Here is a 12,353-nt window from a genome sequence, read left to right on the forward strand (position 1 = left end):
GAACTGGGGCCCAGGACTATAGGGGTGCGAGGTGCTGCGCTTGGGCTGAACTGGGGACACTGGGCTGCGGGGGTGGCGGCTCCGGGCCGGAGCGGGCCGTCAGGCGCGCTGCCCACAGCCGGGAGGCCCCGGCGGCTCCGGGACGCCCCGGCGGCTCCGCCCCAGCGCAGCCGGGCTCAGCGGGCAGCGGGCGGGGGCGGAAGCGGAAGCCAGGGTGCCGTGCCGCCTTCCCGCGGGCCGGGCCGTGCCGGGCCGCCTTTCCGCGGGCCGGGCCGTGCCGTGCCGTGCCGTGCCGGCATGGGCGAGAGCACCAGCCCTATCAGCGTTATCCTGGTGAGCTCGGGCAGCCGCGGCAACAAGCTGCTCTTCCGCTTCCCCTTCCAGCGCGGCGCCGAGCACCCCGCCGCACAGGCCAGTAAGTGCGCGACGCCGCGGGGCTCGGGGACTGCGGCTGCCCCCGGGGGCCTGGCACCTCTTGACACCCCTGTGGTACCCCACATACCCCCCTCACACCCCTGTGGTACCTCACATAGCCCCCCTCGCACCCCTGTGGTACCCCACATACCCCCCTCGCACCCCTGTGGTACCCCACATACCCCCCTCACACCCCTGTGGTGTCCCATATACCCCCCCTCACATTCCTGTGGTACCCCACACCCTCCCTCACACCCCCTGTGGTGGTCTCACACCCCCTCCATGCCTCGTACCCTCTGTGGGGGCCTGGCACCCCTCTCGCCCCCCTCACACCCCACGTTAATCGAACCGTGCGGGTGCCAAGTGTTAACCAGGCCAGTGCCTTGTTGCTATTCCTGGGTCAGCTGAAGCAAGTGGGTTTTAAGAGCTGTAGGGGAAGGAGGAGGAGGAGGCGGCAGGGTGAGAAGTAGAGGGACCCGTCTGGGAGAGGGGATTTGGAGGACACTTAGTGAGCTTTAACTGATAATTGGTAGAAAGTAAGAGAGTTGAGTCCCTTGTGTGGAGTAATGGGGCGGAGGAGGTGGTGTGGCTTCTGGAACACGGGACCGTTTGGGTGCCCGCTGGCTGCTGTGGAGCCACTGTTTGTTGTACCTCTTTCTCCGAGATTCCTGACGCAGGACAGTGTCTGGGGCCAGACTTGGAGCATGGGGGCCGGTGGCAGGATGGCTGTGCCCACGGCACTGCGGGCAGAGTCACTGTCCCACCAGGCCTTGCCGGTGCGTGAGCGTCTTGGTGCTGGGCCTCAGGGCGCTGCAGAGCGATGGGGCTGTTTGACTTGGGTTGCTTGCTGACTGCTGCAAGTCACTAGAGGTTTAACGCCCCTGTTTAGGTTGTGAGTTGCTTTTTAGCAGGAGAGAATCTTCTTTGAACCCCTTTTATGGGTGAAATCTGTTTGGGGCTGGCAGATTCCCTGCTACCCCCTCCTGCTTTTTGATGGTGAAGGATTTCGATACTGGTGACTGCAGGAGGGGCACCTGGAGCATTATCGTTGTCCTGAAACCGGAGCAATAAGGAGGGAAACACATTGGTCAGAATTTTATTTGCCGCTCTCTCTCAGACTGCAAACTGTTACCTGGCACTTGAGAGAACAGGTGTTTCTGTGAATGTTTTACTTTCTCCTCTTTATCCCCCGAAAATGGAAACCTCTTTCTCATATTTTATATGAGACATTTATTTATTTTATATGTATATATCTATATAATATATAGATATAAAAAAGAAAGATCTGGTACCCCTACCTAGAACGGAAGGGGGTTTCTGCTTTTAATACTACTTTTTTTATATCTGCTTTATAAATAATTTTAAAAATGGCATGGTCAAGTATTCTCTTAACACACACTTTAAGGAGACTGTTCCTTGAAAATGTGTTTATTCTTTGCTTCAGATAAACCAAGGAGTCGATATGCTGTGAATGGCTCTGGTGACGCCACAGAAGATCAAGATGGGGACTCCAGGTAGGGGGAAAACTTTTCTTGTTGCCTAAGAGTTTGAAGCAGAGGAGTCATGACATCTTGCTCTCTTGTCTCCTAATTCAGTAGGCAAATTCTCCTGGACTGTATAGAGGATGACCTGCCAAAAAATGCTTTAATGCCAAGTTATGAGCAAATTAGTGCTTAGGAACGAGGAATGTCTCATGAGGGAATGCTACCAAATGTGTTGTTTTCTGGGCAAGGTATAGGTCAGATATCTTGTGCTCATTAGGAAGGCAATATTACTCTTTCAAAACTAGGAGTATTAATCCTTTGGCAAAATTCCACTTTTCTTTACCTTCCTACCTTTGACTGGATATATTATTCAGTTGCCTCAAAATCTTCCCTATCTCCTGTAATTATTGTATGGAATTGCTGTGCACTAATGAATAACTAATTTTGTTTCTCCAGATATAGCTGCCTTTGTGTCTGTAAAGTGAAATAGTAGCTCAAAAGGAAACTGAGACTTAAAGATAGTTTTTCGATTACAGGAAATTATGGGTAACAAGTGCACTGAAAATAGGCAGTGCGTTGTTCAGCCTGCACATACATGCGAATGGACACTAATTAGTTTTTGTAGAAAATGTGAAATCTGCTGCATAGTTCTAAATTTATCACCATTAGATAGGAGACAAATCTGGGAAATAAAAAGTTGGTTTTTTTCTCCATTGGCCTGTAGCTCGGTTGCAGATCTTTTTTGTGATGGGTGTTTTAATCTCCAGTACTAATAAAATAGGGTAGTTGCTACTCTTCTCATATGTAAGAGTAAAATAAGAAGTACTCATCACTTGCCCCCCAAAAATAAATTTAGATTCCAGCCTTGCAAAATGTCAGCGTGTTCTTAGCTTTATGACTGTGACTGGTTTAGGTGAAGTTAAAAACACCAATGACAGCAGACTTCATTAATTCATATGTTTTTCCAGGACTGGGATCTTATGAAAACACATTTGCTTGAGGTCATTTGTGTCTCTTGCTTCTTCTGGTGTCTGTGAAACCTTCAAATGCAGACTTCTGTCATGTCGCCAGTGAGTACAGTACGGTACAGGGCACAACTCTAGTGGGAGCAAGCTGTGGTTTTGTGAGTTTGGTAATTGGTGAATGGCATTTCAGACTGTGCTGTGGACAGCAGCTAGTATGCACATTAGGAAGTCCCAGAGCACACGTTTGTTGGTTATCTCAGGGATTTTGTTGGTTGCTGTTCAAAACCCTGTCTCTAGTCTTTCCTTAGATAGATTAAGATGGTGTTGGAATGGTACCAGCTTCTGTCTGATACTGATTCTTGTTGCCTCTGCCGTTTTGGCAGGTTGGACAAAGCACTTAATGCTTGGTGTTGCCTGTGGTGCTGAATTAGTGTAATGCAGTATGTGGCTACTACAGTGATATAGGAAAAGCTTTTATAATTTCAAATTATGGTCAGATGAGAAAACTGCTAGTATTTTCCTGAACCTGGTTTTAAGTAGATTGAATGTTCTGGCATGTAACCTGTGTTAAATAAAGATTATTTCATTGTAATAGTGTCCAGAACTCTGGGCTTGAAAGTTAGTGCTTAACGTTCTGGTCAGGTATATGTTATTAAGCTTTTAGTGTTTAAAAGAATATATGATCTCTCAACTGAGCTCACTAAGTGCAAGGTATCACAGTTCTGAAGCGCTGAATGAAAGAACATTGAGACAGAAATCCTCCTCTGCAGTGACGGTCTTCAGAAAAAAGTAGTTGTCACTTGTACAGTTCTGTATATAGCAATACATACAAATTCGTGCTGCAGTGTCTGCACCCAACTCTTAATAAGGTCAGTGTTACAAAACTGAGGTGTCAGCCAGCACAGGTCTGTTAGCAGGAAGTCCCTGAATACTATCTCCAGTGGATCTGTCGGTAGCTGCCATGCAGATGAAGGGGAAATAGAAGAGGAGCATTTATGTTACTCTGAAAGTCTTGGTTCTGCTAGAGGCCAGATACCGAGGCCCAACACACTGCTTGTGCTGCTTACATGGCTGGGCACCTGCATTCAGAAGTTCAGAGTTTTTTTCAAAATTGCATTTGTTCCAGGTTTGTTTATTGGAAAGCTTTTTCCCGATACCAGTGTAAGCGGTGTTCTAAGTATGCTGCATCCCGTACAGCTGATGTAACAGCAGCTAAACATATCCTTCTCTTCAGTGAAAACAGCCAGTAGAAGAAATCACCAATACTCTTTATACTGAGTACTGTTAATTTATATTAGACAAGAGGAGGTTTGTTGGCAGAGTTAGTATCTTTCACTGGACTTAGTGATACAGGTGGAAAAATGTGCAAGTTTTAGGTACACAGACCCTTCTAGCACAAAACAAAAAGGGATCTTCAAAACCATGTAAAACAGGTTGCTCAGACTTTTGATTTGTATCAGACCATGTTAGGAGTAACAGAGGTTGGTGCCTTGGAGTAGAAGAGATTCTAAGGGGAGAGTGAAGGCAGAAAGGTGCAGGTGTCTTGGAGAGAGCAAGATGCATATGATTTGGCTGGGGGAACTGGGAGTGTTTGGCCTGGAGAGGAGGGGGCTTGGGGGGACCTTATTGCTCCCTACAGCTGCCTGGCAGGGGGGTGTAGGCAGGGAGGGTCGGTCTCTTCTCCCAGATAAACAGCAACAGGACAAGAGGCAGCCGCCTCAGGCTGCGCCAGGGGAGGTTAGGTTGCATGTTGGGGAAATGTCTCCACTGAAAGGGTGGCCAAGCACTGGAACAGGCTGCCCAGGGAGGTGGGAGAATCACCATCCCTGGAGGTGTTTAAATGACGTAGATGTGGTGCTCAGGGACATGGTTTAGTGGTGGGCTTGGCAGTGCTGGGTTAATGGTTGGACTTGGTGATCTTAAAGGTGTTTTCCAACCTTCTATGTTTTTGATGGCACAGACTGAGGCTTTGGGGCAGACAGACTGCTAGGCTGAGTTGATGGTGTGTGGCAATGTTTGATAATGTTGAAGGGTTGGGTCTTTTGTATGTTTTCATGTTCAGTAATAAGGGTTATTTCAGATTTATCTTGTTCCTGCAATAGTTCTTATGAGGGTTGGATTCATCCTTTTTTTTTTTTTTTTTTTATGCTGCATGGCTGTCTTTAATTTACTAGCAATCTAGAATCAAGTGTATCCTAGATAAGGTTTACCATAGCTTTTTTCCTAAGCTATTGGAACCCAGATCTTGCTTATATTAATTTCTACTCAATGGAGCTGTGTGTTTGGATCTTCAGTATATAGATTTTTCTTCCTTTTAAAAGCAAGTCAAGCAGCAGAAGTGGTTGAGGTGTGTTGATGGTGGCCATGCAACAAAAGGTATTCAGAAGAATCTTTCAGAAAACAAATTGCCTGTCAAGTGTCTCTCTTTATTGGCTTCTTCTCAGTCTTTCATCATTTGCTGTCTTCAAAAACATCCTGCAGTTTTTAAGTGCTTTACCAGTAATACATACCCCTCACGGCTTATGGAGATGCCTGCCAGTTATTTTTAATTTTTTTATCCCCTGAAAAAACGTGAGGCAATTACTCTTTTGAAGCCATAAGATAATACTTTGTTAAATTGTTCTGAAATGGTTTTTGTAGTTTTCTGAAGGTGGTATAGTCGGCAAGCAAAAATTCTAATGAAGATGCACATATAATAACATATGTTACACCAGACTTCACATTTTTTAGTAGCATAACTGACTAACTGAAGGAGATTTAGCAAGTTTGACAGCATTGGTGTCATTAATTGGCCAAATGCTTCTGTTATAAAAACCCCCAAGTTACTGACAAACAAGGACTTGAATGTCCCTTTCTAACAAACAGTAGCTCTCCTGTGATAACATTTCTGAATCCTCTGTCCCTCTTTCACTGGACTCCAGTGTTCTTCCTCGTATCTGTTCTGAAAGGCTTCCTTTCTGTAAGCCCGTGCTTTTCCATTCATTCATCCATCCATCCATCCCTCCCTCCCTTTAAAACATCCTTCCTGTGATATCACCCTCTTTGTATAGTTTGTCATTTAGGATTGTTCTAGGTTCCCTTTTCAATGTGACCAGTAGAAATCCACTGTCTTTTGGATTAAATAATTGTTGGAGGTTTTAATTTTGTCTCCCATTTCTAACGTGGACAGTATAAAGCTTTTATCAGTTTAATTTTTCAGTATATATAGGAAATTTGTTTCTGGAACCAAGTCCTTTTTTCCCTTGTTATTTGGAGGGGGGAAAAAAAGCAGTTGACTGTTACAATGAAAATAGGTGTGTGTTTGTTTCTCTGATATCAAAGTGAGTAGGGCTATTAACAGAGCCTTGCTGTGTACACCTGTTCTAAAGAAGGTTTTCAGGCTCTGCCTTGAAAACATTTTCAGCCTACTCTTCCTAAGTTTCTGCTTACTGCCTGGGAGATGGAGGGTGACTTCATGCTTGTGCTGTGAGTCTGGCCGGACTTGCACCTATTGTTTAGATCCCTGCAGAGAGCAGCAGCTGCTCTGTGTGCAAGGCCCTTTACAGAATCCTGGCTGTGCATGTGACAATAAACGGTTGGCATCCTCCTTTTCTAAGTCTTGTGGGTATGGAAGCACCAGAATCAGTTGTGAAGAGCTGTGGGCTGTTTGGGGCTGCATAGGATGCTCCTTTGGTGAAAATGCTAGTAATAGTCTAGAAAAGAAACTGATGTTTAGAATTTGCCATAAATCAGACTGCAACTTCTTCTATTATTTCATAAGGTAAGCATGAATTAAAAAGTATGATGTAGATACAGCTCCATAAATGCAACGTATTGTGGGAACGCATTACAGCAGCCAGTGTTAACAAGAGGACTAAAATGCCTTAGCCTTTCTCAGTGTTGTCAATCTAAGCCTGCAATATGTCCCCAGAATTCATCTACCATTAACTTTTGACTCTTTTCAATACTTATATTTCATATTTCCTTTACAGGAGTTTAACCCTTAATAGTTCATCCTAGTTTTTAATATTATCTCTTTTTTTTTTTTTTTATTTTGTGTACTCGCCTCGTTTATTTTCTTTTGTTGTGTTTTGTTTTGTGTTTATGGCCATGTTCCCATTTCAGAGACCAATGTCCTCTAACTGATGAGCAATTGGTTTCAGGGTAAGACCAAATGTTCTAAACAATCACCTTTGTCTAGAATGGCTTACTTTTCTCACCATCCTTTTAATTGTGCTTTGTTTCTGGTTTCTGTTTTACACTGAATGATGAGATAATTATATGCTAAATCACAATGTCTGTAGGAAAGGTATCCCTAAAGGTTTATGCTAGGATAATTACAAAGGTCCTACTAACATTTCTGTGCTTCCTGTAGGGTATCCAGAATGGGTGTGGTACTGTCCCTTCTGTGAACTGAGAAAAGTTGTGATCCTCCAAGAATGCAACAACTATAACGTTGGCATTGTAGTTACTCCAACAAGGGGCCCTGAAACAAATTGCTTTCTGATGAACAATGACTTAAAAATACAGATCAGTGAGTAAACTATTTAATCCCACAGGAATTATGGAGAGCTCTTCAGAGGCCTGGTTTTGAGCAGCTGTGCTGGTTGCTTGTTCTTGGTGCCCCCGTAAGCTAAGCTAGATGACTGCATTATACCCGACCCCTTTTTGAATGTGTGGAGGGAAAAGTGCTGATCTCTACCCAGGACCCCAGAAGTATTCTCTAGTCCCTGTTTAACATAAAGATGCTCACCTAGATACTCAACTCCAATTCTAAATTACTTCAAAAAGAATTCTTTATATAAACCTCGCTTTGAATTCCTGTGGCATATAAAAAGTTATTATTTGTTCTTGGGGAAAAAAATGAACTTGTGTTTGAGATTCTTTTCCCCCTCCTTTTCCGTATGCTAAAGCAATTGTTGTTTCAGCTGGGTTTCCAGAGGAGATGCCGGTGACAGCAGTCGATCTGCTCTAGTGTGGTTTGTACCGTACTGCTGGATTGTCTGTTGTTGCTGCTATGTTGAGCTTGTGATAGGAATGGTAGGATATTTTGGCCAAATCAAAGCTTTTGTTTTTTGTATTTAGTTTCCGCCTGCTGAATTCCTTAGTACAAGAGAGGTTTGCTTCCCTCTGGAAATCACAATGCTCAGACAAATCTCATACAAGAAAGGACTGTTACTGCCCAACTGTGAAACATAATCTGCTTCTAATAAACTCTTGGGCTCTGATAAGTCAGTATATGTAGGTCATCTTAATACAGCCGGCAGATTAGAAAAATCAGTAAAAGTGTTATTTTCTAAGATGAGACAATTAATTGAAATGATGGGGATAATGTATCTGCTGTCCCTCAATCTCTCCGTCATCCTGAGGCCTAAGATATGTATAAATTATGTAGATCATTGGGGGAAAAAAACCCCAAAGGAGCAAACCCGGTAAATCTAGGCTGTTGGATGAGGAGAATGGGACTGTAGTCCAGGTCACTCTTGGGAGAGCCTGTGGTGATACCAAGTGTCTGTACCTATCAGGTAGCACCTGTGTAACCCATCACAGGGCTGTCCTGAGTGAGTCATCTGTCTGCAGGTGCAGTACTCTCCCAGAAAGAGAAGCCTGTGCTAGTGGGAAGGTACTGAGGACTTTACAAAATCAACCTTTTAATTTCCTCCTCCCCTCAGAGCCACATACAGGGCAGACAGAGGGCTGTTGGTGTCGTGAGCTCCCTTGGGGAAATGCTGAACTCTTAGGTTCAGCACCATGTTTATCTGTTAAAAGATCTGCTGGTGTAATTCCTTGAAAAAGTCAAATCTTAACAGTGGTGAGTCATTGTAATGATCAGTTTTCCAGCTCCCAAGGTATCCTTTGCCGAGGCTGGGGGAGGGAAGAGTAATTTCTTACCAGCGAGCAGGCATTTTCTAGTTTACCCTCCTTCTCCCTTCACCCTGCAATGACCATATGCTCATTTTGGATGCATCACTATTATGGTCTTCCTGGCTCCATGATGAGCCTGTTAATGAACACAGCTGAACAGGCAAAAAGAGGGGGAAAAGCTCACTGCTGTCATGGTGACTCTTTTTCCTATTTTGAATGTGATCTCCAGGAGCTGTCAGTCCCAGTCCTGTTTAAGGACATTTTGCTCTTTCTTCAAAAACTCCATGTGTTGTGCAGTATGGTGGCCGAGGACTGTGGGCTCAGTGGCCCCAGGAGCCTCTGGCTAGTCTCCCCATCTCTCTGCTTGCCCTTAGCTGTGTTTGAAGCAGAGTGGTCAGGGGATTTGGACATTTGTATGCAGCTGCTCCTTCCATAAGCCAAACATAAGCAGCGTGCTGTGGTCAGGTTGACAAACACTGGGGCTTTGACAGTTTGTAAAATGTCCATGTTGTCCTTCATCTTCAGTATATGTAGGTCTAATAAAAGAAGTGCCCCCTGGGTCATATGCAGGTGGATACACACAAAAGGCCTGGGTGTGCGCATTTGTCTTAATTTCTGTAGTGCTCTGTAACTCACTTAGGGTGAACCAGGAATATGGTACATTAATTCCTTCTCTGGGCATTGAGGGCTCACTTGTGGCTGAGAGATAAGGTGAGTGTAGCACACACCCATGCCTGCCCTTTTCTCTGAGTGATACTGGGTTATCTGGGATACCTGCCTGGTGGAGGGGGATGGTCTGACAGGGGGCACATCCCTGCATGTAAATGAAGAAAATGAAATAAACGTTGTCATTCTTTAAGAAAAACTGGTCTCATCAGAAGCTGGTTTGAAATTCATTTGGTTAAATGGGAGCCTCAGAGAAATCAGATAAGGAAAGAACTTGCTAATAGCAAACCTTGCACTGCTCCTATTCTAGAACAAATTCCCTCCAGCAGCTAGCTGACATCCCCTTCCCTGTGGAAATGAGCTCCACTGTCTCAGAGGACACCCTGAGGAAAACAAGTGTTTGTAGAGACCAGACTCATGTCGCAATGCCATCGGAAAGAGCAGTTGCAGAATTTTCCTCCCTTGTCACACTGGATTCTTACCCATTTTTGCAGTGGTAGCTGTCTTTTACAGGGCAGACTCCTTGTAGATGCTTGCCCTCCTGTCTCGCAGCTGCTTTCTTCCCACCACCGATCCAGAGCAACCCAGTAACACCGTGGTTGGTGTTGGGAAGGGCCTGCCCTGTCATGAATTTGTCTAACGTTTGGTTTATTGAATGAGGAAGCCCAGGTGAGGCCAGGCAGCACTCAGAAGGGCACAGGTTGTGATCTGTTAAGTGAGAAACTTTTGAGTCTCACTGATAAACTTTGGGAAAGGAAGGACAAGTGTTGGTTGTATGTTTCTTCTAATTAAATCAGCTCTTTCTTACCTTCCCCTCTGCCATACTGGGTGGCTTAAAGATCTCTGTTGTGCTTGAGTGACAGGCTGTGTCAATATGTAGTTGCTTAGTAAGTTCATTAACCTGCAGCTAAATCTAGGCAATGGCTAACTTGAGCTGTTTTTATATTTAAGCGAACTGCATCTAATCTTTCCAATGTATTTTGCTGAGCATGTAATTAAATAAGCATGACCCTGCAGTCTTTGTCGTGAATGCTTCCTGTTTTATAATTGTGATGATCTGAGAGACGTAATTAAGGGGTTCTTAATTTTACTTAATTGGTGGTACTCCAGGTACAGCAATTTAGATGCAATTTACAATACGTTAAAAACTTATGAGTTAAATATACCTGTATTGGGGGAAATATTCTGGGGGTATGTTTTTTGAAAATTGTAATAACTTATGTTGCTGCTTTTCAAGGTTTTCGGATGTCATCCTGGCAACTATTTTGGCTACCAAGTCAGATATGTGTGGCAAGAAGTTTGAACTGAAGATTGACAATGTTCGCTTTGTTGGCCATCCCACGTTGCTTCAGCATGCCCTGGGGCAGGTACGGTGCCAGGTCCACTCCAGGGACCTGCTTCTTTACAAACTGCCTGGCTTGGTTAGGAAGCTTAGGATTCAGAATGTGCGTGTTGGCTTTTGATCCTGTTTTCACTTCCTGATGCTCAAAGCTGGCTTTTTACTTACTTCCAGATAAATACAGTGAGTGGCAAACTGAGGGAGCCGTGTCAGCGATTCACTGAACCCCCATCTGGTTACTGTAGAAAAGCAGTGTGGATAAAGAGGAGTAATACTAAGCAGTCCAGCTTAAAAAGCAGTTTCTTACTATGTTAGCTATTGCAAGTTAGCTTTTTAGCACCTCTAATTAGTATGGCAGTTAAAAAAAACCCAAAACAAACCACCCTAAACCTTCAGGAATGGTAGAAGCTGTCAGCCTTGTTTGGCTTTTAACTCTTAGTGGTGCTGAAGACGATTTGCAAGGCTTGGTTGAAATAGTTGAATGTAGAAAGAGGTTTGAAATTTTCTTGTGGGCAAAGTCAGGCTGCTGTTTGCATTGAGACCTTGCTCGGTGGCCTGTGTTTTAGCTGCCTGGAATGAAAGCACTTGCCACCTAGGCTATGGAGAAGGTCCTGCTTAAATCTAGGAAAGAATTTACATGCTTCTGTGTGCAAAATCTTCCCTGTCCAGTTCCTTCTTCCTGATAGACTGTAAGAATGAACTAGGCTTTGGTGATTTCTGAATCCAACACGGATCTCTGTCACTGAACTGCTTTGATCTCATTTTTTCAGCAAATTTGCTAAATCGTTCATTTTTTCAGGAAAAAAGTCTGCTTGCCAATTCTGTCATCCTTTCTATCTATAATTAGAGGTGCAAACAGATTGTTGGCAACTGCTCCTTGATATTTAGAGGACCAGACTGCTTTAATCCAAGTGAGGAGCTGGCCTCAAGCATCAGAAGATGCTAGTGTTCCACTTTCGAAACTGTCATGAGTCCACAAGAAAAGTGACAGAGGATCACCAAGACTCAGTCCTCAAATATTTAAGCTGGTTTGGAAGACAGGATTCAAGCGTCCCAAGCTGTGCAAGTACATCACCAGCCCCAGACAAGGCAAGCGCCAAACCAGGCCCAGGGTCTCTACAGGGACCCCAGCCAGGAGCGAAAGGAGATGGGAGCAGAGGCAGGGCTTGATGATGAGGCTGCAGTGTGCTTAAGGGTCCACCCTGGAGACAAGCTACCTAACACGATGTAGGTCGAAAGTCCATCCAGGAGACCGGCTGGAGACAGGCACACCTACAGGCCCTGGGCTCAGCTTAAATGGGGCTCCCAGGTCATGGGCTGTGGTGCGTGGGGGGACCCAATCGAGGCTGCTCAGGACCATTAAGACCTTTTGGTGCCCTCAGGGCCCTGACAGGGGTGGCCTTTGCTCTCGAAGTATCAGATTCCTTTATTTTGTTAATCTTGTCTGAAAGGTACAACTAAATGTAGTGTAAATGAGGTTGAAATTTTGTATTTGCATTATTTACCACGTGTTATTATACATTCTCTCTACTTCCCAGTCGGTTTTATCCTAATTGCAGGAATTTCCTCTCCATTTTCAATTTATCTAAATAAAATTGCATCTGGGTAAATAAATGAAGTTATAAAGTGCTGTACACACTT

The 12,353-nt window shown here is 44.5% G+C and overlaps 1 protein-coding gene across 11 annotated transcripts in view; it reads left to right on the top strand.

The window, feature by feature from the left end:
• Positions 1-203: 203 nt before the first annotated feature.
• Positions 204-12,353, top strand: part of NPRL3 (NPR3 like, GATOR1 complex subunit) — a 45,146-nt gene continuing 32,996 nt past the window's right edge. Inside the window, exons 1-5 of one of the 11 annotated variants that reach the window (XM_037386115.1) lie at positions 204-415; positions 1,859-1,928; positions 6,968-7,006; positions 7,771-7,821; positions 10,611-10,740. In XM_037386115.1, coding sequence (XP_037242012.1) covers positions 298-415; positions 1,859-1,928; positions 6,968-7,006; positions 7,771-7,821; positions 10,611-10,740 — 408 coding nt within the window. In that variant the 5' untranslated portion in view covers positions 204-297. Of the gene's footprint in view, positions 416-1,858; positions 1,929-2,866; positions 2,969-6,967; positions 7,007-7,217; positions 7,377-7,770; positions 7,883-8,611; positions 10,043-10,106; positions 10,261-10,610; positions 10,741-12,353 lie in introns of those variants that run through there. The other 10 variants (XM_037386111.1, XM_037386113.1, XM_037386112.1 and 7 more) reach the window with 10 other exon arrangements.

The sequence above is a fragment of the Falco rusticolus genome, chromosome 4 (genome assembly GCF_015220075.1).
Source record: "Falco rusticolus isolate bFalRus1 chromosome 4, bFalRus1.pri, whole genome shotgun sequence".
NCBI lineage: Eukaryota > Metazoa > Chordata > Aves > Falconiformes > Falconidae > Falco > Falco rusticolus.